Genomic DNA, 25,491 nt, shown 5'->3' with positions numbered 1-25,491 from the left:
GGCAAATGTGGGTTTAACCGTAACCTGGCGACTACGTCAGGCGAGGCCATGGGTGAACGTTCTAATTTTATTTGCCTGGAATTTTACATAGGCGAGGTGACGATCACTAATGATATAACGGCCGTGGTCTGCAGGCCTATAATAGAAATCGCAACTACCGGTAATCGTGCGGCTTTTCTCATGCAGGGCACTGTAACAACTTCTCAATGATTTAGTAACTTTTGGCTAGTTTTACTAGTTTTAGTAGAAATGCTATTCATGCAGGGTTGCAAATTCTGCTTGGACCTAGGCTATAGGCTAGACTATGCTATGCGACATGGGCTTCTTTTTTTTACTAATCCCTTCATATTTTTGGGCTTGCTTTTAATCATTTTTAACTAACTGCCAATATCGTGTCAGCTAAATGCAATAGGCTACCTAAATTACAAACAGCACAAACGGGTCTCTTGAAATGATCTGCGTAGCCTAAAATGTGGTGCTTTTCGCCCGACTGGGGAGTGACTGTCCATGGTGCTGAAATCGCGTCAAACTTTTCCTAGGTGCAAAACAGTAGGCTAAAGTATACCACCCGAGTCATGTCGCTGTTGTAAAAATCACATGGCCTATTTTCAATTCTATAGAATTACATGCAACTTCAATAAAGGTCACCCACATGCGTGTCACAAATCAATAGCATAGGTAACCCACGCGGCGGCGGGACTATTTCGGTTAACCTATATTCCTTGAAAAAAAAAAAAGTCCGAGTGTCACAAAAAAACTGCACTGTCCGTAATTATAGGCCTACCAAACGAAAGTATCCATATAGAAGAAATCAAGTCTTCAGTTTCAATAATCCACGTTGTGTGGCGCAAATCCAAGCCTTCCAAGTCTCTCGCGGCCAAAAGTGACTAGCTCACCTCTGATGATATATGTTCCAGGTTACTCACGGCACTGAGACGATGCAGGATAATCCATGGAAAGTCTTCAAGTAATCCAAACAGAGCGGTTCAAGCAAGACAGTAAAACAACAATAGTCGCCAGATCAAATAGGCCTATAAACATAAATACCAAAACTAACCTAGGCCTATGTAGATTTGGTATGACGTTTGATAAAAGCATCTCATTCAGATGGCCAGGGAGAGAGGCAAACAATCTTTCAACAGCGTTGGCTGGAGCCTTCGAGTAGAGCCTTTTGGTTGTATCTTTTCAGTCTCTATTTTCCTACTACGCGCGTTGGATCCACGTTTTTAGATGCGTCCCAGCATCTCTATAAGAGGGTAGGCTATGTCTGTCCGTCCGTCTGAAACGCGTTCTTCAAATTGTTCCCTTCTGTGTCCACAAGGTGGGAGAGTTGACTATTTCGCCCGGAGCACGCAGCTGATTGCATTGTGAGACCAGTGCAGCGCGAGTACAATGCAAGTGCTGGTACATTGAATAAGAAGCAGTGATAACGCGCCAGTTGCCCTAGCCAGGACAACTGAGGGGGCATTCAATTTTCGGCATTATTTTGCGTTTGGGCCGTGGGAGGCAACTTCGTTTCGTTTTCACCAACACCACTGTGAAGTGTGTGTCACTATGTTCACGGTCTTTACCCCCTTATGACACTTCGGCCCGAGGATGTCAAACGTGAGGGGGGCGCTTCATCATGTTGTGTATGATAGTGTCACCAGTGGTGTAGTCTACGTAGAACGCGGGTATACGGAGTATACCCACTTCTAAATTTCAGGGATTTCAGTATACCCACTTAAAATTGATTGATCCATTATTTTGAATAGCACAAATATATAGGCCTACAGTATACCCACTTCAAAAAATGCTCAAATATACAGTATACCCACCATAAAAAAGTAGACTACACCACTGAGTGTCACGTTGTGCAGCTCAACTATGTGGTTTGTCAGAAACTCGCGGCAATGACAATGAAACGTGGTGCTCGAAACAAGTAGACAAATGCGCCATTTGACATACGGTGTAGCCTACTGATGTTCTCGGACGTATTGCAAGGGAGGTTCATTCGTTTTCTGCTGACGGCCGTGTGGACCGCACAGGTGCTTTCCGCTGTGCCCAGACAGATTGCTTTGCAGTCGTTTGAATTTGGTAATCTCTGGCACTCTTACAATGCAGCCGACTGCTTTGCACCTTGCCGTTAAAAAGCTTGGAGCGAATGATTCACCCAAACGGTTTTATTTATTTAGGCCTATCTTTTGTCGCTGTTTACATTCTTTCCCACTTGGACATGATGCTGAAATGGCATGATAGACCTACTAAAGGTTGATACTAACAATGTCTGGTAATTTGTAGTGTAGGCCTACTTGAAATTTGAAATCACATGGTAGGCCTAGCCCTTCGAGACTCGCACTTTGAGGCAAGCGCAATCGTAACCACTCCCCCCCCCCCCCCCCCCTTTTTTTTTTTTTGTAGCCTATAGTTCGAACACTGGTGGGCTATTTTACTGCCTCACGGTCACATGGCTCCCTGTAGCGGTCATGATATAATATTGGCAATTATATTTATTTCATACCCGTACGGCATAATTCAATCACACACCGTACAGAATACAGGGCTACCGCTACTGCGGGCTACTGAATGGCCTCGCCTGACGTCACACAATAGATTAGAATTCTTTAAACATGTTACTGAAAATACACACTTTTCCTCATTATATTTCATTTTCTGATGCCCTGTTGCATGAAAAAAATGATGGATAATTGTTGAAGTGGTAGAACTATCAAAGGAAGTCCATTATTTTGAATAAAAATTAACCTGAGATATACACTTTAAGAAAATGTACAATGATGACATCACGTTGGGGGCTCCCCTATGTAGAACCTTAGAATCCTGGGAGAGTTCCCCCAACGTGATGTCATACCTGCAACCCCACCTTTTTTTTAGGTGCTTAAGTCCTTTTGAGCCCTTTAAGTAGCCCTTTGCCATGCTTGAGTTTCTGTTGAATGTTATCAGCTGGGCCACAACCATGAGCCGTGTACTTAATTAGCATGCAAAATAGAAGCCTTAGTACGGATTAGCAGCAGGGTAGTAGAACCCAGCAGTAGTACTCACATGAAATAGATGTTTGGCTTGTAATGGACCCTCATGTGCTCCATTAGATCCTGCATGCTAGAGAACGAGCCGTCACAGCCCACGGTGGAGCACAAGAACACCCTCCCTGGTGAACACAAGACAACACACACACACACACACACACACACACACACACACACACACACACACACACACACACACACACACACACACACACACACACACACACACACACACACACACACACACAGGGGTAGGTAAAGGTAAAGGTGGTGCACTACTGCCCAGGGCTCTGAATTAAGTAGATAAGGAACACCTTCCCTGGTGACCACAAGACAACACACACACACACGGGTAGGTAAAGGTGGTGCATTACTGAGTGCGTTTTAATATGCGACCTTGCCTCCTCCACTTGCCTCCTCCACTTGCATTATATTTCAATATCTTGCAAAAGCTCAATTGTAGAGTCTTTTTCTCATTTGCAATTGGGATGGTGAATGAAAAACAGTCCCTCAAAAGTTGTTGTGGCGAGGCTGACAGCTGGAAAACTTTATCATTTTCTCCACGCAGAAGGGGCCAGGAGGCGGGACGAGGAGACAAGCACAAGTGTCAGAGGCAAGGTCACATATTGGGATGCACCCACTGACCAGGGGGTACAGTAAGAAGCGGGTTCAGGAGTAAACCAGGTTAAGTTCACCTTGAAGTAGATAGAATATGTACTTATTGGGAGGGACAAACGCATTAAGAACAAATATGCCTATTTTCCACTGACGGTAAATCATCTAATAGAAGAGGCTGGACTCCTCATTTTCTTAGTTCTTAGTACACCCCCCTGGGCTCTGAATTAACACCTGCCAACCAGCCACATGCTGGTGAACATTCAGTTTGGTTGGTAGAAAAAGACCAACTTACTGTACTAGCCACTTTGACTCATTAGTGTCTGTGTGTTTGGCTAGTAGCTAAGATCAACAACAGCATAGCCATGTTGGCTGGTGAGGAAAGAAGTTAGTTTAGAGCCCTGTAAATAACCAGTGGCCAAGCTTGCATACAAGACATGCTGTACTCTTTGGCGTTTTAAAGGGACACTGTGCAGGAAATGGTCAAAAAAGGTACTGCAACTATGCTGCTCATTGAAACTGGGCTGCCTATTGCCAAATTTGATATTTACATGAAAGTTTACTAAGTAATAAACAAATATTTTCTAGTATGGTCCAACTACAGTCATTTTTGCAGCTCAAAATAGCCATTTTTGGACATTCAAAATGGCGGACCATGGAGAAGATCCCCCTTTTTCATGTATGAAAAGTGCAATTTTTCCAGTCATAATGAATACTTAGAATTTGATGGTGGTGGTAAGTATTCATGAAAAAGGTAACATTAGTGAATGGGCAGCATGAATTCTGGAAATAAACAACTAAAAATCTCACACAGTGTCCCTTTAAAAAAACAAATCTAGTCTGAAGTTTAACCCATAAAGTTTTACACACCCACATCACATCTGGCTCGGGCAAGCATATTGAGCATATTACGCACACCGCACTTTCTACCTGCACTAAACACACACACACACACACACACGCACACGCACACAAACACACACACACACACATACTGCTGCTGGTGTATTTAATAAACCTTTTTTAATTATTTATTTTCTTCAAATGCTACTATTACTATGTCAGAACGCTATAAAGGACTTTTAGAAAAAGCACAACAAAATATCTCCTCTTAATGTATGTTCTCTACAAGTCTTCTGTTGTCCAGTCTTGCACTTTAAATGTCTGTATGAGCACTGTCTATGTCCATACTGTCTTATGTCCATGTATGAGTACTGTCTATGTCTATACTGTCTATGTCCTTACCTAGATTAGTCTATGTCTGCATGGGAGAGCAAGAAACGCAATTTCAAATTCTTTGTATGACCAGTGCATGTAAAGAAAATGACAATAAAACCAACTTGACTTGACATATTCACATTCCTTAGACTGGTTCACCAGGTTATACAAGAACAAACGACATTGAAAGTTTTACAGTGAGTATAATATGCATTTGATCCCTTGCTGAATTTGTTGGTTTCTTTGCACTCTAATTAAGACATGTGCAGTCTATACTTTTAATGGGAGGTGTATTCTAACATGGAGAGACAAAAATAAAATCCAGAAATTAACATTAAAGAATACAGTATATATTAATCAATTTTTATTTCATTGAGGGAAATAAGTATTTGACCCCTCTAGCCTAAGAAGACAAAGTACTTGGTGGCAAAGCCCTTGTTTTCTAGCACAGACGTCAGGCGTTTCTTTTAGTTGATGACAATGATATTCTCTCTCTCCACGTTACACACCTACCATTTAAGTTATAAAGACCGATCCTGTCTTTATTAGTGGGCAAACCAACACAATCAGCAAGGGGTCAAATACTTATTATTCTCACTGTATGTACAGGGGTGTCATGGAGTTTCACCTGATAGTGACTCCACAGGTATCTGATGGTTCTGCAGGTGTGTGTTGAGGCTCTCCATGTCTTTATACGATACTATACTATACAATATTATATTACACTATACTATACTATACAATATTATATTATATTATATTATATTATATTATATTATATTATATTATATTATATTATATTATATTCTACTATACAATATTATATTACACTATACTATACTATACAATATTATGTTATACTATAAAATATTATATTATACTATACTATACTATACTATACTATATTAATGAGGTTCACCTGGTAGGGACTCCACAGGTATCTGATGGTCCTGCAGGTGAGCGTTGAGGCTCTCCGTGTCTTTATACGACACTATATTATATTATATTATATTATATTATATTATATTATATCATATTATATTATATTATATTATACAATATTATAGGTTCACCTGGTAGGGACTCCACAGGTATCTGATGGTCCTGCAGGTGAGCGTTGAGGCTCTCCGTGTCTTTATACGTCCTCTTGCAGCCGTACACTTTACACGTCAGACGGTTCAAGTTGCTCTCTGTGCAGAGATGACAAAAGTAAAAAGTTAAAATGAAAAAGAAACACAGTTTACTTCCAACACAGGTAACTTATTATTAATGGGCTACTTGATGAAATGAAAACATTCTGCTTCAACCAGGATTGTTCTGCTCCCACACGGAATGGTACTAACATAACGGGGGTCATCCCTATGTTCCCCGGGTCCTATGTTCCCCTCTGCTTCCAAGTAGACTGCTGCTGCTTGGCAAAGCGCAGGTTGTGATTGCAACTGTGACAGGTTAGGTTTAGGGATGGTTTTGGGAAGGGCACAATTTGAAAACTTGGAAACAGACAATGCGGGGAACATATAACCCTTCTTTAGAAAAAGGGTCCTATGTTCTCCGGTCCCATACAAAGACTGGGGAACACAGGGATTAAAGCAAAAAAAAGTCATCTGACTGAACTTTTTTTACCGGTTAGGCACCCGATCGAGTATCACTCCGTAACCCAACGAAAACCAATGTAGCCAGGCTCTGCCCTCATAACGAAACATACACTGGTTTTATGCAAGGAACGGTGCCAGAGCCAACACTAGGCATAGGCAGACAGGGCAGTCGCCTAGAGCGGAATAGGCCTATGTCTTGAGGGCGCCAGTAAAACCAAAAAGTGCCACAAAATCAGAACTTCAACCAACATAAAACTTTACACTTCACATTAACAATGAATATTCATTATACACTCAGTAGGCCTATATACACACTCAGTATGAATGTACCTGTAGGTACTAGATCAGATGTACTCAATCAGATGTAGGCCTACAATGCTATGTTTACAGATGCCAATTTCTAAATACAAGAAAAAGGAAAGAGGGAAAGGGGCAGGCCTAGGCCACCAGATTGACTAGAAATGGCCGAGAATGGAGGGATAATGGATACTATATCAGACTGCAAACATTGAACTGCAATTTGGTTCATGTTTTGGTTATTTCCTCTTATATCTACCCATTATTTATGAATTGTTCACAACATTATGCAGAATGGATTCACAATGAGTGTTGCTTCAAAATGGTCTAGCTGATATCATAGAATTATTGAGTTGGAATTGCAATGCGTTGATACAGTGATCCCATTATGGGTTTTTTTTAGTAGTAGGCTATATTTTTCTTTCCCATCAGAATGGGCAAACACTGTTCTGGTGAAAGCACTGGTGCGCATTGCTTGCAGTATTTCTGACATTTAAAAAAATAATGCACTGGTCATAGCAATCAGAGGGAGAAAACTAGTTGTTGGTTATTTTGTATGTTTTTCACTATTCATCCTGTAGTCTACCTCTTGTGTTCTACCGTTTTGAAAACCTATGGCTACCGGTACTTTTTTGCTTCTCGATGTGCGGTGCCACGCACACGCTTACCATTGATTTAAAAAACGTCCCCGATTCCTACACGCACTCGTGTTCTCTCCTACAAGCGGACACGACACAGTCACAGACATACGTCTATCGTTTAACAAAAGTAACACACTTTCCCAAGCTTGTCGCGCAACTTTCCACTCGAATCAAGACAATCCACCCACCCATCAGTCCTGAGTGCGCAGTGCGCAAATAACTGAACTGAAACGAAGCGTATAGTCCGAGAAGATGGCTATCATTGGCAGCTAGCTAGGATATGCCATGCGTAATACCATGCCTTTCATCCTCAAAGTGTAGCGCGTTTGACTGGCTACGTGTAGAACTAGCTCTAGTTGTCTTTCTGACAACGGATAATGTACAGTCTCATTTGTAATCATAGCATATTAACTTTGTTGTTGCCGATATATATTTAAGAAATAAGTTAAAAATGGGTTGCATTTTACAGGGGTCACGGAGGATATCCCTGGCAGAGCCAATATTTTATGCCACGTCTTGCTCTGGGAAACAGTGTTCTGATGGGTGGACTCATGGTCAATAAATGCCGTTTCGGTGTTTCTTTCACTTTCAAGGCTTGTTGTAGGCTACTGTGTGATGCTATTTTTGCTAACTGGAGTAGTGTGCAGCAACAGTTGTGTGTGTGCTTGTTTTTGAGTGGCTAAACGTCTGTGCCCGTCCCATTAGAGCTATGAATAATGTTAGTAAAAGTCACAATGCTTAAAAGGCAACCCCTTCATGAAAAGGACATCATGCGCAGTCGAAGTAAACTATTCATTTTTTTCTAACTATCCGCCACGGCAGATGCAATGATAATGGAAACATACGTACCTTCTTCAAGCTATGCATTCCATGCATATGCATTATTAGCCCATATTGGAATATCAGTCCAACTCATTTAATGATTGTCATTTCATGGCACTTTAAACATAGTATTACACTTATTTTCTTTTCTGCCATCAGCAACAATGTTGGCTATTTGTTTTTTTAATCTCTCGCGCTGCGCCGCAACCGAATTGCTGACCGCTCGTGTACTTTTTTTTTTTTTTTTGGAATACGGAAGAAAAGGGGATGGCTCAAAACTGCTGAGTGAATCTGTTGTATCACACCACCGGTCAGAGCCATCTAATAAGAGTTGCGCAAACCGGGAACCAAGAAGTCGGTTGGTGATGTGATTCGCGTAGATTAAAATGTTTCTTAACAGTAAACTTCTGTTCGTTGGAAACTAACACAGAACCATCACATACCAAACAAAGATTAAATACAAACAAATTACATTACCTTTACCACATTTTCTGTGTTCTACGGCCACCTCCTGGAACTAAGTAACTTCTAATAGAACTAAAGTCAATGGGGATTTCCATGTTAACGCTCCGTGAGGCTCCATGAGAGCCGCCATTGCTGTGGAAAGATTGGTCCATAGAAGTCTATGGGAGTGGCGTAACTCTGATATTAGATGGCTCTGCCACGGGTGATGGCGCGTGTATAACTAAATCCGTACACCAAACACACCTCTCCTTCCCTTCTCATGACCAGGAGTGCTCTCGATTTGAGTTCAGTTGGAAAGTAAAAATTGTAAATTAATTGACATGAATTATAAAGACGGAAATCCGTCCAAACGAAAATCCAGTTGACGGAAATCCGTCATAGCGACGGAAAACTTTAATCCCTGGGAACATAGGACCTGGGGAACATAGGTACGCTCCCACATAACGACTACTACAGCTGGGGCTGTGTGTCAAGTATGTATCCAAAAATGCTTGATCTGCCAACCCAGCTTAGCTTTCCTTAAGACAGTTGTACACCTCCTAATGCAAGAGGCCTACAGATGCATCCTAGACAGTTGTTCAGTGTTAAATTGCCCAGGTGATAAACTAACCATGCGTCCCAGAGACCCTGGCTGGCAGGCTACTGCAGGATACACAGTTGAGTTTATAAGCCAGTTACTATAAGGTCGTGGTGCACTTATCTGTAATTACCATTGAGCATTGCTACTGAATAGAGATGAGTAATTACCTGGCATCAGTCTGGGGCGTGATGAAAGCGCTTTCTCCACTTCCGCGGACATGTTTGCAATCCTTGAGGTGTAAGCAGTCGGGCCAATCAACTCAGACGACAAGAGTTTGGCTAGTTCAGCCTACCTGGTTGAAATAACTACTTCAGTAATTGCAAAGAAGACAGAACTAACACACCAAAACACTTCTTGACTCACAAGCTACCCCCTGTCAACAAGCAACTATGGTGAACAATGGCAATTTGCCATCACGTTAATGGTTCATGATGATATTCATCAAGGGAGTTTACCATTACACAGGATTACATTTGACATAATTCAAAACCAGATAGTATTAATTGCAGATGACCTCGCTTCGTTGCATGCACTGTCAATGTACCTCCCAAACGGTGGCAGATGGACACTCCCAACTGAGATCGCTCCCGGTGTAGTAGCTTTTGTGATGTGCACAGGAATTCTCGCATGCACCACACATCTGCTTGTATGGAAAGCGAAGTGGGACAAACAAGTAGGTCTAGTCACTTACAACGCCAACGCGCGTCAGCATTCCATAGCCCATACATTCAAATGTTGGCTATTTGTGTAAGATGGCATCAGCTATCGTGCCTTTTATCCCTCGTCAGTAAAATAATGGTAGCCTAACCATAATAAGACATCAAAATACAGCATTTAGGTCTGCCCACTTCCAAGCAGATAACGCAAATTCTCAAACAACATACGGAAACAACAACACTGCAAACATGAGGCTGCATTCTGTCGCAGACAACCTTTTGCAGTGTGCGGGTGTTGTAGGCCAAACAAAACTTGTTCTGCAGTGTTGCCTGATTGTGCTTTAGAAAAGCACACGCAAATCAAACTCTCATAGGAATCCGACAAAGGCTACTTACTCCACCCACACACCAGTTCACGCAGAAATTTCTGTCTCCCCTGGCTGTCAGAACACACACACACATCGTTTGGCGAATGAAATTTGATATGCAAACATATTCCTTGCTCATCCCCGTGCTTTCTGGCGCTTGTGATTCTGAATCCAGGGTTTTAATGGTCTGATCCACTGACTAGTATAGCCTACAAGTCAGTGGTCTGATCTCTTCAAACATCTGACTGGATTAGGCTACTGTGGAATGATCCCCGAGAAGAACAATGGAACTACTCCGAGGAAGGAATTTATCAAGTTCCAAGTCCAGCCACGACAACATGTAAAACTCTCATCAGGGGTGTCGGGCTTTCACTATTTCAACTTGTGTCATTGTATGTCTGTCGCTTCGTCGGTTTAGCTACATTAGGCTAAGGTGTTGTTTTCACCAGAGAGGAGGCTATGTTTTCACCCTGTAGCCTAGGCCTTACTCAGAATGCCCGCGAGTAGCCTAGTCGGGAAAATGTTTTAGTCTAGTTTTGAAAACAACTCCCGATGTGTCAGACTGTCAGTGGGCTATTCCTGGCTACGCCTAGGTTGAAATTGATGAGAAAGCAACAGGGTATATAAACTGTGTTTCCCTTTCACTTAAGCCCAGTTTTCACAGTTAAAAAATTACCATAATGTGGACAAGCCGAATTGCCTCACATACCTACATCTGTCACCCAAAGCCAAGCAGAATATAGGCTGTGTGAAATCGTAATTGTTCCGAAATGTTTTCGGAGGAATAGGCTAAAGAGTATTATCCCCATACGCCTAGGCTACATAGCCTAATTTTACCATGGCGCCTAAAGCTACAAATACAGTTGACGTGACTCCAAACCTTCATATTCATGCTTTTGAATGCAACTATTTCATGGGCAGGGAATGGCTCCAGATGCAGGATATCGGTGTTGCCTAGGCTTACTCTAATAAATGAAGAATTCAGATGCAAAACCCTTTTCTATAAATGTTCTAAGTTCATTTTTAGATAGGCCTAATACATCAAAAATGCATACTTTTCAATTCTATGTATGTAGGCTAATTTAACTAGGCCTATTTAGCCTATATGTATTCAAGTAGGCCTACATAAACGTAAACCAAACCAACAGCGATGTTCCCTAACAAACAATAGGCTATAGAAGCAGGTCAGCTTTTGATTTAGGTTTTTTTTTGCATCTGAACTTCAAATGCTAACAAATAAAACTATGCCTGAAATGGGCTAGCCTACATCTTGAATGACGAGTGGCCTAGCGTAGGCTACGTTTTTAAAAATAATATTCCATGCACACCGGGTAGACGCGCTTAAAAAAAAAAAAAAAAAAAGGGTTGACTTCACTGCGGCAACTTTCCGTGCCACATGGGATCTTACTCATGCTACGAGAATGATTGAATAAATATATTTCTGTAACGCGTACAAACAGTTATTTGTTTCATAGACGCAGGATTACAATGTACTGTTTACGCTTTCATGGAATGACAAGGTTTGAGCATTTGTTTTGATGGGTAGGCCTAGCACTGTTTGAACCTTCTCGCGCTCCTTCGAGCCAGCTGTGCTTCTCTCTGGCGTTAATTCCGTGGCGCCATGGCAATTACGCAAGGACTTCAATTCTGACAAGCAAGTACGCTGCGATTTTAGTAACATTGCGTAAATGCATTCCTGGATTCCGGGTGTATTGGAAAAGCTTTCACACCGGACGTGTAGTCCCAGGTGTTTCTATCACTCCCGGACGTGTAGTCCCACCCGATTATATTTCACGTATTATCATACACTGCCACATACAAGCAATTTAGGGTTAGGGTTAGGTTTAGGGTTAAGGTTAGGGTTAGAAACAAAAAACTAACATCAAAAAGATAACTAGCTCCATTATATGGCGGTGGGATCGATAGTCTGGCTAGTGGGGGCGAGCCGACCGGGGAGCGTCCTGCGTTGGGAGCGACAATCAGGGAATCCCACCCAAACATTAGCTGGCTAACTAGCCTCGACGCTTCAGAAAGGACTGCATGCAGACAGACAGACTGGGGTTGAAATTGCTGCCTAGCTCAGCCAAGCACCCAAGAAACTAACCCAAAACCTGATGGCATTTATAGAAACGTCACACGACTGTATGATCCGTATACATACCATAAAGTCTTTATAGCAGAGGTTCCCGTTGAAAAGGTTAGCGTTTACAGCGCTGTTTACAATGGACAGGGCTGCTGAATGTGTTTCTCTTTCACTAGCGGGGGAGGAGTCGGCGTCTAGACTCGGTGTGACGTCACCCCCTGCAGGCCAAGCGTGGGAGCTGTCACGTAATAACATGATAAAGAGACAGAGCTGATGAATCCAGAGAAAGTGATGAATCTCAAAATTTTATTTTAATTTTTAAGGACTGGAAAGCCGAAAAGCCAAAAGGACTATTGCTTTAATGGCAATTTATAACTTTTTCCCCCTCTTCTGGTTATTTTTTGCACTATAGGCCTACCCCGCCTTTCCAATGTTTGTCTTTCATGTGTTATAGAGCTCGAAAGTCCCGCCCCTTAGTTCCGCGTTTCACGGGACCTCAGTTGACCATCTAACAACATGGTAGCGAGTAAATATCTTCTGATCTCAGTCATGATATGCGCTGGGCTCCAAATATGCTGTTTAAGAGGATAGATAAAGATTATTCAAGCAGAAGTATCAATGTTTTGTTCCGAGGCCGTCGGCATGAAAAATGTGAAGAAACACAGCTTTCTAAAAAGTTTAGGGGTTCATACGAAAAATTAAGCAAAAATATCAGAAACAACATATATGGAGCTCGTGGCACAACTCGAAGGGGATCGAAATGCCATTTTAATACCGCCATTGGATTACATGCTACGATTTTCGGCTAAAAACGCCGTTGAGGTCCCATGAAATCGGGGGAAGTGACGTCACTTTCGAGCTCTATAGAGTTCTTCAGCGGAAGCGGAAGCATGTAGTAGATTGTAGTCTTTCATGTTAGCATTTAAGGACGTCCTGGTTCCTATCGGCTTCCGGCCTCCATTGGGAATGAATAGGGGTAAATTTCAAATAAGCTCCGAGTGCAAGCACGCGCTTAGCGAACCCCCGCAAACTGTCGAGGGTGTTAAAAATAGGCTGTAGGTATGACATGGTTGATCATTTTGTGTCAAACTTCGACATAAATACGATGTTGCGTCCATATGCTAAACCCGGAAGCTTTTGGCGACTACAGAAACGGCGCCAGTATCTAACGGCATGTACGTGCGGAAGGTTGTACCCATGGCAACCAAAGGAAAGTATGTAGTTCGGAAGTTTTAATGATCAGAAAGGGGTTAGCAATATTGAATTATAATCGTCATGATTTAACATGTGAATACACCAACATGATGATACGATCCGTTCCACTAATGAGAAAGGGATGCGGGGACACGCTAATGTTCGTTGTTGCCGTGCAACTTATATTTTTGCCAAACCTGAATCTCTATGGCGTTTTGCAATGTAAAAAATCGCCAGGGAACCGGTAGTCCAAACGCCGCATACAAGTTGACGTCAACGCTGAAGAGCTCTATTACAATAATTAAAAAAAAAAAAAAACCCTGAGTGAATCTCTAGAAACTGAGAAATGGGTTTAAGGCAAGGCAAGGCAAGGCAAGTTTATTTATATAGCGCATTTCATACACAGGTGCAACTCAATGTGCTTCACAAAGTTAACAAATGTAAATGAAAGGAAAACAGGGAAATGAATTAGAGTCAAAAAAAACATTTAAAACATTAAGATAAAACATAAGGTAAAAATAATAATAAAATAAAACATAAATAAACATAAAACCTTGAAAAACAATTCTTATTTTACTAATTTACTTCTCTTATTTTACCGTCTTTTCATTCAATAATTTAAGAAAGCATCTGAGAACAGCTTTGAATAAAGAATACGAGTTATGAAATTAGCATAGTGTGGCATAAGTTGCTTGACATTGCAACCTTCAAGAGGTAGCCTACACTAGTCTAGGCTTTCTGGGGGAAAAAGAAGACAGCAACACTTGAATGATTAAAAATAAATAATGTTCTTTATTATTATAACAGCACAGACAAAGAAAACCAGACCTGCCCAGTTGTATGTCTTGTTACAGTTTAGAAGTTGTACAAACATGGACAGAAAGAATGCATAAAATTAACTCCCCTGTCCAACCGTGTTTAAGGATGAACATGTCAAAAGATTCAGCAATCAGCTTCAAACTATGTACTTTTGGAACAAACACCGTTACTGTTTTGTCACATGACCTTTCTGTTATCAATATTTCTCTTTATGGCAAGTCAAACCAGACATTACACTCCCCCAAAATAAAGCTGCCTGAATACTGATCAGATTAATCATCTATGTTCCACCTCCACTACTATTGTTTTGAGCAAGCGCAAAAAAGACATTTCTTCTACGACCAAAAGAAAAAGTCATCTCTCGAAACGAAAGCCGTGCGAACAGGATAATTATTGCTCACAGCAGGAACTGTAGCTGGGAGATGCAGGAGTTCACTTCAAAGCGTATTGAGGATTATGAATGATGTCTGCTGCAGCGTAATTGAAGACCTCATTAGACTTGGCTGGTTAAAGAGGCTGACCAGCATGACTTGGGACTCTTTCCATTATCAACACTCCTGCCCTCCCCCAAGTTCTTATGACCTCTCATGATGAAGTCACAAGACCTCATAGACGTCAGAAGTTTAATTCAATATCTCGCAAAAGCGCAATTCAAAGGTCATTTTCTCATTTGCAATCGGGATGCTGAAGAGATAAATGTCCCCCAGAAGTTGTTGTGGCTAGTTGGACAGCAGGGAAACTGGGAAACTGTATTGTTTTCCCCTCGGAGGAGAGGAGTCACGTGAAGCGCGAGGCCACCAGCACAAGTGGAGGACGGGAGTCAGGATATTGGAAAGGACCTTTTGACTTGACTGGAGATCCACCAGCACTGCAGAGGGAAGCTGCCCTTCGTATGCTCCTCAAAATAATAAGAAAAAAGGAGGCGCACACAAGGCTTGTGTGAAGAAGTGTATTAAAGCCGAGATTTAACAACTGAAGTCTGAGGTTTAACTGGTTAGACCTCAGTTAGACCTCAGTTAAACCTCAGACTCAGTTGTTAAATCTCGGCTTTAATACACTTTTTTCACACAAGCCTTTTGTGGGCCTCCTTTTTTCTTATTATCTTGAGTGATTGCTACCTTTTTGGGGAGTGCACGCACCAAGCAATACATGCAGACCTTTGTTGGTCTTTTGTCCTTCGTATGCTCCTGCCTCCGTAATACCTAATACTGCTCCTGCTACCGTGCAGTTCAGACCAGATTATACCAGAAAGTGCAGGTTGACAGCACAGCGGAGCGCCCAATACTGTTTACATGTAATGTCAAGCCGACAAGCAACAAGGTCAGCCAAGTCAAATGAGGCCTCATATGCAAAGATGCAAGATGGATATGCCCAGATTTGTCACAACGAACACCAAAATGGAGCACGTGCAGACAAATATATATGTACAAATGCTGTGTTCAGCCTGTTGGAGTGGCGATACCTAGTGTTCATATCTGTGGAGTGGTCAACTGGGTACCTGCTAGTACTATTCATATCTATACATGGTATACAGCTCATAACCATCACATCCATCTGGCATATCCATGTGTCATCTTCGGCCCGTCTGGACAATGGAGAGTCACTACTGAACTGAGGGTCAAAGGTCAAAGGTCAGGGTGATGATGATGATGATCACGAGGAGGTCCATCGGAACCAGGCGACCCTCATGCGGTCCCAGACGGCGCCGATGGAGTCCAGAGCGGGCCTGACGTCCAGAACCGTGTGTTTGGAGGCCAGCCCGGCGTCGTAGTAGTCGATCACGTAGCGCACCTCTTTACCGCAGCGATTCACTATCCAGTCGTGTCGGTCAAACGGCAACTCATTCCTGAAAAAAACAGGACATTAAAAAAAAAGAAAAGATTGGGTATACTGTATTTCTCACTGCATAGAGATCTAGAAAGCCTTCCATTTAAATCACATTACGATAATAGCCAACAGCAGGGCTCTAAAGTAACACCAGCCAACCGGCCAAGTGCTGGTGAAATTTCAATTAGCTGGTACAAAAGACCAACCAACTATCCACTTTGACCCATTAATGAGTGTGTATTGGCTAGTAAGATTAAAGTGATACTGTCCCATTTTTGGGAATAAGCTCATATTACACCTCCCCTTGAGTTAAAAAAATTGCACTGCCATACTCAGAGAACGGTTGAAAGTACAGGAGAAAGGTAAAACTCAATTATTTAACTCAAGGGAGGTGTAATATGATCTTATTCCCAAAAATGGGACAGTATCACTTTAAAATCTACAAGCCGTTTTGGCAGGTAGTGAAAAAAGTTAATTTAGGGCCCTGATGGCCCTGATACCCATCATCATCATCATCATCATCATCATCAAAAAAACATTTTGCATATAAAATTAGGAAAATGAACGTACCCCATCCAGCTACGAAATCGGGCTCTGGGAGTCAGCTCCTTGGCCTTGCCCCCGAAGCGGACCAGAGACGGCCCACAGGGACACTCCCTATAAAACGCCACAGATTATATTAGATTACATACAACAATCACTATAAAACACCACAGATTTGATTAGATTACATACAACACTCTATAAAATGCCACAGATTGCATGAGATTACATACAACACTCTATAAAATGCCACAGATTGCATGAGATTACATACAACACTCCCTGTAAAATGCCACAGATTAGATTACATACAACACTCGATATAAAATGCCATAGATTACACTAGATTACATACAACACTCCATAAAAACATGCCACAGATTACATTAGATTACATGATACAACACTCCCTATAAACATACCACAGATTACATGAGATTACATACAACAGTCCCTATAAAATCACCACAGATTACATACAAGACTCCCTATAGGACACCACAGATTACATTATATTAGATTAGATTACATACAACAGTCCCTATAAAGATGCCACAGATTACATACAACACTCCCTAGAAACATGCCACAGATTACATTAGATTACATACAACACTCACTATAGGACACCACATATTACATTAGATAAAATAAGTCCTATAAAATGTCATAGATTACATTATTATATTATTTCATTCACACAATATTTCGTTGTAATTTAGGGTCAATGTCACAGCAAACTCACTGTACACTGCTGACAGACCCGCTTTTTAACAGAAGAATTCATACGAGTTGACCTAACAACTAACATTCACAGCTCTTTCGCTGGCTCATTCTAGGAGCAAACCAAAACAGCTGTTTTTCATTCACACAACACACTCGGAGTACAGGGCCTTCCATCTCAGCGCTACATAAATACATTTTATGTTGTACAATACAATATATTGTGTTATATTATATTATATTATATATTATTATATTATATTATATTATATTATATTATATTATATTATATTATATTATATATTACATACTTGGCGTGCAGCTTCTCCCATCTGAGTATCTCCTGCCAGGCCAGCTCGTTGTTCTGGTTGTGGATCGAGATGATGTTCTGCATGTCCTTTCGCTCGATGTCCCCCTCGTTCCAGCGCCACCTAGTGGAGACAAGTCAGGTCATCACTATGATATACTGTATGAATTTTTGATTTTTTTCTTCTTTAAGTCCTTTTTTTCTTTTCATTCATTGCCATTGTCATTAAAAAAAAAGGAGAAAAAAAATCTAAAGGAGTGTGTGAGCCTTTTGTGCACAACAGTAACGACCGTCACATATTATCATGATGTGCAGTTGCTGATGATTATACAAAAGTAACTACTGTCTGAATGTTGCAACAGTCTTGATTTAAAAAGCCAATCAAAGCCAAACGTGTGAAAAAAGAAGTCTCTTGACCAGCTACAGCAGAATCTTATCCTGAAATGCAATTTCAAATTCTTTGTATGACCAGTGCATGTAAAGAAATTGACAATAAAACTTGACTTGACTTGACTTGATCTTAGCCTGATTATCATCGACATTCAAATCTCTTCGAGACTTGGTCTGACCAAGAGCATAACAATTAACATTTCCCAAACAGCATGGTTGACCCACCTCCCTTGGTTTGCTTATGGTTGTTTGCTTACCGACAAAGTGGGAGGAGTTCCCGTATTTTCGGGAACTCAGAAAGTAGGTTGCATTGCTCTTGACCTGACTAGTTGCAATGTTGAAAGTGTTGCTTCTCTAGGAGGGCACAGCCTGAGTGCATCTTAATATGCCACCTTGCCTCCTCCACTTGCGCTCGTCTCCTCGCCCCGCCTCCTGGCCCCTCCTCCGTGGAGAAAACGATAAAGTTTCCCAGCTGTCAGCCTCGCCACAACAACTTTTGAGGGACTGTTTTTCATTCACCATCCCAATTGAGCTTTTGCAAGATATTGAAATATAATGCTGTTGTCAGTGATGTCATCATGACGAGAAGCGTTTGGAGGAGGCAAGGTCCCATATTAAGATGCACAGCCTGGCTAGTAGAATCTCACCCTTTGCGCAGCATTGCGTTCCAGAACATCTGTTCTGATGGATAGACCCAGTTCTGCTCGGAGCCGGAGCGGGGGATGGTGGACTCCTGTCTCCCCACAGAGAGGGAGAAGGGCTGCCCCTCTGCTGGCGTCTGATTGGGTGGCGGCATCTACGAAACAAATATTAGCAGAATTGTCACCACATTCTAGCCTGATAAACCAGCCTAAATATGAGACCGGAGTAATTTAGTCTGGCCCCGATGAATGATACCGCTGACGATTGCTGATGAGAACAACCTGTTGTTTTTTCAAACCATGCCGGCGCTCTGACCAATCGGCGATCTTTGCCGTTGATGTGCTTTCCCAACGGTGTTGCAAGCTTCGTCGTCACTCCCTCAAAACCCCGCCCGCTTTGATTCAAAACAAATCTCTGCGTTGTAATTGGTTTTGCCAGACTCGGGGCACAGTGTTCAAAACGTTCTCAGATCCGAGGCCAGACCCACTCGCAGCTGAAAAATTTCGGCGCCCAGCGGGTGGCGCTGGTTTACCAGGCTAACCACATTCAGCATCACCAAGGGCAAACTGGAGAGGCCTGTTGAATGAAAGATTTAAACCAGAGCGCTGCACTCCTGGGTTTATTTAGGCAACAAAAAACACTTTTGTACTTGATACTTTGACAACAACACTCAAGTGCAAAGTCAGACACAAGTACGCTGCAACTTGTATCTATCCTTGACAGAAGTATCCATCTATCCATGAATGCTGTTAAGAGATGTACCATGTTTGCAAGATTGTTAATAATAATTAAGAGGTGTGGTCTACCATGTTTGCAGGGTTGTTAATAATAATTAAGAGGTGTGGTCTACCATGTTTGCAGGGTTGTTAATAATAATGAAGAGGTGTGGTCTACCATGTTTGCAGGGTTGTTAATAATAATGAAGAGGTGTGGTCTACCATGTTTGCAGGGTTGTTAATAATAATGAAGAGGTGTGGTCTACCATGTTTGCAGGGTTGTTAATAATAATTAAGAGGTGTGGTCTACCATGTTTGCAGGGTTGTTAATAATAATGAAGAGGTGTGGTCTACCATGTTTGCAGGGTTGTTAATAATAATTAAGAGGTGTGGTCTACCATGTTTGCAGGGTTGTTAATAATAATGAAGAGGTGTGGTCTACCATGTTTGCAGGGTTGTTAATAATAATGAAGAGGTGTGGTCTACCATGTTTGCAGGGTTGTTAATAATAATGAAGAGGTGTGGTCTACTAGGGCTGTCCTAAACGAATATTTTTCTCCCAATTAATCTATCAACTATTTTTTTCGAATAGTCGATTAGTCAAACGATTATTTTTTCAAGTACTCTAGCACTTTAATCTTCAAGGAAATTGGGAAAAAAGAAAGAAACCGTTAAAATTAGGTCCCTGAGCTCACAATGAGCTTTAAATCATGATAGTAGCTTATTTACTCCGCGATACAACGTCCAATTCATACGTGCTGGGCAATTTTAGGTTTCAATAAAGTAATAAAGCATTAGTAAAGTAAGTAAAAAAGCATTGAATTAAATGAAACGATTAGTCGACTATGAAAATTCTTTCCGAATATTTTTCATAATCGATTAGTCGCGATTAGTCGATTAATCGTCCCAGCCCTATGGTCTACCATGTTTGCAGGGTTGTTAATAATAATGAAGAGGTGTGGTCTACCATGTTTGCAGGGTTGTTAATAATAATGAAGAGGTGTGGTCTACCATGTTTGCAGGGTTGTTAATAATAATGAAGAGGTGTGGTCTACCATGTTTGCAGGGTTGTTAATAATAATGAAGAGGTGTGGTCTACCATGTTTGCAGGGTTTATGTCGGAGATTCCTCCTTTGGCCGCCTTCATGGGACATTCCACAAACTCGTAGGCTCGGTCCTGATGAGCAGGGGGGGCGTCTGCGGGGGCGGGGGCGGGTGCCAGGGGGGCGGCAGCGGTGGCAGAGGCCCTGTGCATTGGACACTCTGGAGGCGGGGCCATCGCACCTGCGACACGATACATATTACATTACATTTAGCTGACGCTTTTTTATCCAAAGTGACTTACAGTACAGGGTATTGGTTACAGTCCCTGGAGCAGTGTGGGGTTAGGTGCCTTGGTACAGGGTATTGGTTACAGTCCCTGGAGCAGTGTGGGGTTAGGTGCCTTGGTACAGGGTATTGGTTACAGTCCCTGGAGCAGTGTGGGGTTAGGTGCCTTGGTACAGGGTATTGGTTACAGTCCCTGGAGCAGTGTGGGGTTAGGTGCCTTGGTACAGGGTATTGGTTACAGTCCCTGGAGCAGTGTGGGGTTAGGTGCCTTGGTACAGGGTATTGGTTACAGTCCCTGGAGCAGTGTGGGGTTAGGTGCCTTGGTACAGGGTATTGGTTACAGTCCCTGGAGCAGTGTGGGGTTAGGTGCCTTGGTACAGGGTATTGGTTACAGTCCCTGGAGCAGTGTGGGGTTAGGTGCCTTGGTACAGGGTATTGGTTACAGTCCCTGGAGCAGTGTGGGGTTAGGTGCCTTGGTACAGGGTATTGGTTACAGTCCCTGGAGCAGTGTGGGGTTAGGTGCCTTGGTACAGGGTATTGGTTACAGTCCCTGGAGCAGTGTGGGGTTAGGTGCCTTGGTACAGGGTATTGGTTACAGTCCCTGGAGCAGTGTGGGGTTAGGTGCCTTGGTACAGGGTATTGGTTACAGTCCCTGGAGCAGTGTGGGGTTAGGTGCCTTGGTACAGGGTATTGGTTACAGTCCCTGGAGCAGAGTGGGGTTAGGTGCCTTGGTACAGGGTATTGGTTACAGTCCCTGGAGCAGAGTGGGGTTAGGTGCCTTGGTACAGGGTATTGGTTACAGTCCCTGGAGCAGAGTGGGGTTAGGTGCCTTGGTACAGGGTATTGGTTACAGTCCCTGGAGCAGAGTGGGGTTAGGTGCCTTGGTACAGGGTATTGGTTACAGTCCCTGGAGCAGAGTGACTTACAGTACAGGGTATTGGTTACAGTCCCTGGAGCAGTGTGGGGTTAGGTGCCTTGGTACAGGGTATTGGTTACAGTGCAGGGTATTGGTTACAGCCCCTGGAGCAGTGTGGGGTTAGGCGCCTTGGTACAGGGTATTGGTTACAGCCCTACAGGGTATTGGTTACAGCCCCTGGAGCAGTGTGGGGTTAGGTGCCTTGGTACAGGGTATTGGTTACAGTCCCTGGAGCAGTGTGGGGTTAGGTGCCTTGGTACAGGGTATTGGTTACAGTCCCTGGAGCAATGTGGGGTTAAGTCAGAGACGGTCTATTATGAATTAAAAGAATATTTGGTTAAGTGCCTTGCTCAAGGGCACCTCAGCCATGGAGTGAGGTAGGAAGTGGAAGGGTGGGATTCAAACCTACAACCCTCTGATCATAAGACTATCTTCTTAACCACGGCTGCCCACATGACAATAAGATCAGTCACAGGATGATATTCACTTGATGTACAATGTGTAATGTGACTTGTCTTGTATTGCTATGGACAAGGCCATAAAAATGTGAGTACAACATTGTTCGCAAGCGCGTCAGCAAAGTAAAAGTGACTGGTGGGTTGAAAAATGTACCAGTCAGCCCTGAAATTGACCTGTCCTTGGCAGGTGAACGGGTGCTTATTTCCAACCCTGGTTCAGAGGTACCACAAAATGATGTAGCATATACAAAGAGTATTTGTATTGGGTATTTAAGTTACATTTTAAATAGCACAACATTGTCGTCTGGTTATTCTTACTTGGTTTGGCCTCCTGGTGCATGGGGCAAGTCCTTGGCGGCGCCGACCCTGAGGGCCGCTCTTGCGGAGAGAAGCTCTCCACGTTCAGGGACCCCATCGGGTTGGACACAGCCTCAGTCATACTCGCTGATGGATCACGCAATGACAACAAGGACAAAACACAACCTGAATATGCAGCGATGAGCAATACACCCGCTGATATGCCGTACTGCCTTTACAACCTGAATAGGCAGCGATGATGGTGTGATATAATGGTACTGATATAATGGTGGTGTGATGGTGTGATGATGGTACTGATATAATGTCCTACTGTCTTAACAGGCAAGGGCTGGGGTAGCTAGTAGGGTTTAATATTTTTCCCGAAAATGGCATGAATCAAATCCCGGGATAGGACGACCCATTTCCCGGGAATCCCGGGAAATCCCGTTTTTTTTTTCTTTTTTTTTTTCCTCCTCCCATTTTTTGATCTAGTCATGTAGGGGCTATAATTCAACTGTTCCTCCCAAACTGGCATTTGTATCAAGTTATTAGTGTTTGTATCATTATTGGGAGAAAAGAATTAAGATTAAGCTCTACTATCCACCAACACAACAATAATAATGAAGTGTAAGATGATAGCTTGTGCGCAGCATGCAGCGCTTATCAATGACGGGCGGATTGTTGGTGACGGTGACACCAAGTCGCCTGCCCGTCCCCCAATTCCGCCCGCCTACTTATAGCCTATATAGGCCTACTAGTTAATTATGTGTCCACTGTTTAAGGCAGGAATGGATATCGACATGATACGGAGTTTGTATGCTTAATATTTGAAACGGTGATGACATTTAAAACCGAGTCAAACGGCCATAAACAGCATTGCAATGAAGGGTGTCGTAACGGCAGATGGAACTTTAATTTCACGATGACATTCTGGCTATTAACTCGCCCTGGCCGCTTCCCTGTTTCACTTTAGGACCAAAAGTAGCCTATTCAACCGTTTCCACAGTTCCTGCATCGGTAAAGCCAGGACTACACGTGTGAACCAAATCAACACAACAGCATGAAGGAATAATAAACGGAAATACAGACGTGACCTGAAATCAAGCGGGCGGAATTGGAGCCTTTCGCCAGAGGGACTCACTAGTTTGACGCCGTGTCGCCCGAGAGGGCTGTTCTTGCGCCTAAACTAGTGAGTCTGTCGTGCCAAAAAGCGAGTGCCTGCCAAAACACGAGTGCCCTCATTGAAACCAATGAAAATTTTTGAGGGAAAATTATACTATTTTTTGCAGAATTAATTACATAATTTATGAACTAAAAATATGCTTATGAAACAGTACTCGTCCTCCACTTAATATGAGCTATTTGAATGAAACTGTATCATTTGTTATGACAATTCTTAGATTCTTTTATGGAAATAATACCGAAATTGTAACCAGTTCTTTGTAATACTTCCAGAAGGAATGTAGTTGCTTTATTGATAGGCTTTCCATCTTAAATTGTGTTGGATTTATCGGCAAAAATGGGTAAAAAATATCTGAAAAATTGGTCATTGGTTTCCATTGGTTTCAATGAGGGCACTCGTGTTCTGGCAGGCACTCGCTTTTTGGCACGACAAGTGTCAAGTCCCTTCGCCAGAGAAGCTAGATTTTGGACATGCTGGACGTTATCGCCAAATTACGATAGAAAGGACAACCAATGTTAGCTAATAGCCTATCATTACCTCATCTACACAGTTGCCGCTATCCAAAAATATACGAGAGCATAATTAAATAGTATTTGAAAGAGTGATATTATCACGTTTTCAGTGAAGTGATCATGAAGTGGGCGGAATTTGGCGACCTTACTATTATAATTCGCTCACACAAAGTGCATTTCGCACTGTCATTGTCCAATTTCAGAAAATGCCTCCAGGCAAAACTGGCAGCAGAACCAGACATTGCTGAAAAGGTCCTGTAGCCTACTGCTGCTGCTTAAGTGAGCCTGAAGTGTTACCAAAGATTCCCTATTCTAAAACCGTCTCTGGTGTTACCGCTGCTAGATTGCACTGTTGCTTACTGTTGCTAGGACAACAAATAGACACGCACTTAATTTTTTTTCCCGGTTTCCCGTCATGGCTTTCCCGGGAAACGGGAAATTGTTTTGATCAGATTTCCCGGGAATCCCGGGTCCCGGGATTAAACCCTAGTAGCTAGAGTAACCTCAACATCCCACACATGAGCTCAACCTCTCAAAAGCTACTTGTATCTAGTATGATGCCCAACATCACGCTGTTTTGTAACATCCTCTTTGTAACGTTTTGTAACATCCTTTCGTAACATGTTTGACACAACGTGAATAACATAACACGGAAAGTAATTATGACCGAACCACCAATGTCAATTTACTGAAAGTATTTAACTGCGATTATTGTCAAGGTGTTAGATGTTGACATGGTAGCACGAGATAGGAGCTAACGTAGGGCAAGTCAACTGCCATGTCAAGGAATAGGCTACTGGTTAGCGTAAGCCATAGTTCTCTATGTTGTCCTTCAAAAAACAAACCAACTGCTTAAAAGACACACATGGGACATTTTCAATGACAAGAGAAATAGTCTTAACAGTCCTGTGCTGTCAAACAGAGTATCCTTACCTTGACACCACCCGGCTAACCTCAATGTCGTGTGTTGCTGCTGGACGCTCCACTATTTTACCCACAGTGCCTTGCGAATGCGTGTAGTTGCATCACAGGGTGCGTTCGTTCACGCCGGTGCGCTCAGTGCTGCTGAAGACTGCGCAGCACAGCCTGCGCTTTTTGTAATATCAGCACAACGTCTGGAATTGTAAATCAAAGTGCTTTGTAAATCATATTAGCGCATTTTGTTTGAAAGCTGGAGACAACATTTTTGATTTGTCTTAATGTCTGCATGTATGCAGTTGAACTAGTGTGCAATATTTGTATGTTTGATTTGATTGACTTTGCATTACATTA

At 42.5% G+C, this 25,491-nt stretch overlaps 2 protein-coding genes across 2 annotated transcripts in view; both read right to left on the bottom strand.

Annotated features, from left to right (window-relative positions):
- znf414 (zinc finger protein 414) overlaps positions 1 to 12,530 on the bottom strand; it is a 35,262-nt gene extending 22,732 nt beyond the window's left edge. The window contains exons 1-4 of the mRNA XM_063200345.1: positions 12,442 to 12,530; positions 9,424 to 9,544; positions 5,930 to 6,046; positions 3,040 to 3,145 (exon numbers count right to left, since the gene is read on the bottom strand). Of these exons, the coding sequence (XP_063056415.1) occupies positions 3,040 to 3,145; positions 5,930 to 6,046; positions 9,424 to 9,475 (275 nt within the window). The 5' untranslated portion in view covers positions 9,476 to 9,544; positions 12,442 to 12,530. The remainder of the gene's footprint in view (positions 1 to 3,039; positions 3,146 to 5,929; positions 6,047 to 9,423; positions 9,545 to 12,441) is intronic.
- A 2,970-nt stretch (positions 12,531 to 15,500) lies between these two features.
- LOC134450127 (holocytochrome c-type synthase-like) lies at positions 15,501 to 25,222 on the bottom strand. The gene is made up of 7 exons (XM_063199994.1): positions 25,153 to 25,222; positions 22,546 to 22,671; positions 20,624 to 20,808; positions 18,814 to 18,962; positions 17,781 to 17,900; positions 16,774 to 16,860; positions 15,501 to 16,222 (listed from the first exon to the last, which is right to left on the bottom strand). Exons 2-7 carry the CDS (start codon positions 22,664 to 22,666, stop codon positions 16,030 to 16,032), a joined length of 855 nt encoding a protein of 284 aa, XP_063056064.1. The 5' UTR covers positions 22,667 to 22,671; positions 25,153 to 25,222; the 3' UTR covers positions 15,501 to 16,029.
- Positions 25,223 to 25,491: the final 269 nt, after the last annotated feature.

The sequence above is a fragment of the Engraulis encrasicolus genome, chromosome 6 (assembly GCF_034702125.1).
Source record: "Engraulis encrasicolus isolate BLACKSEA-1 chromosome 6, IST_EnEncr_1.0, whole genome shotgun sequence".
Lineage (NCBI taxonomy): Eukaryota > Metazoa > Chordata > Actinopteri > Clupeiformes > Engraulidae > Engraulis > Engraulis encrasicolus.
The sequence above is the reverse complement of the archived record's forward strand: the minus strand, read 5'-3'. Positions and strand labels throughout refer to the sequence as shown.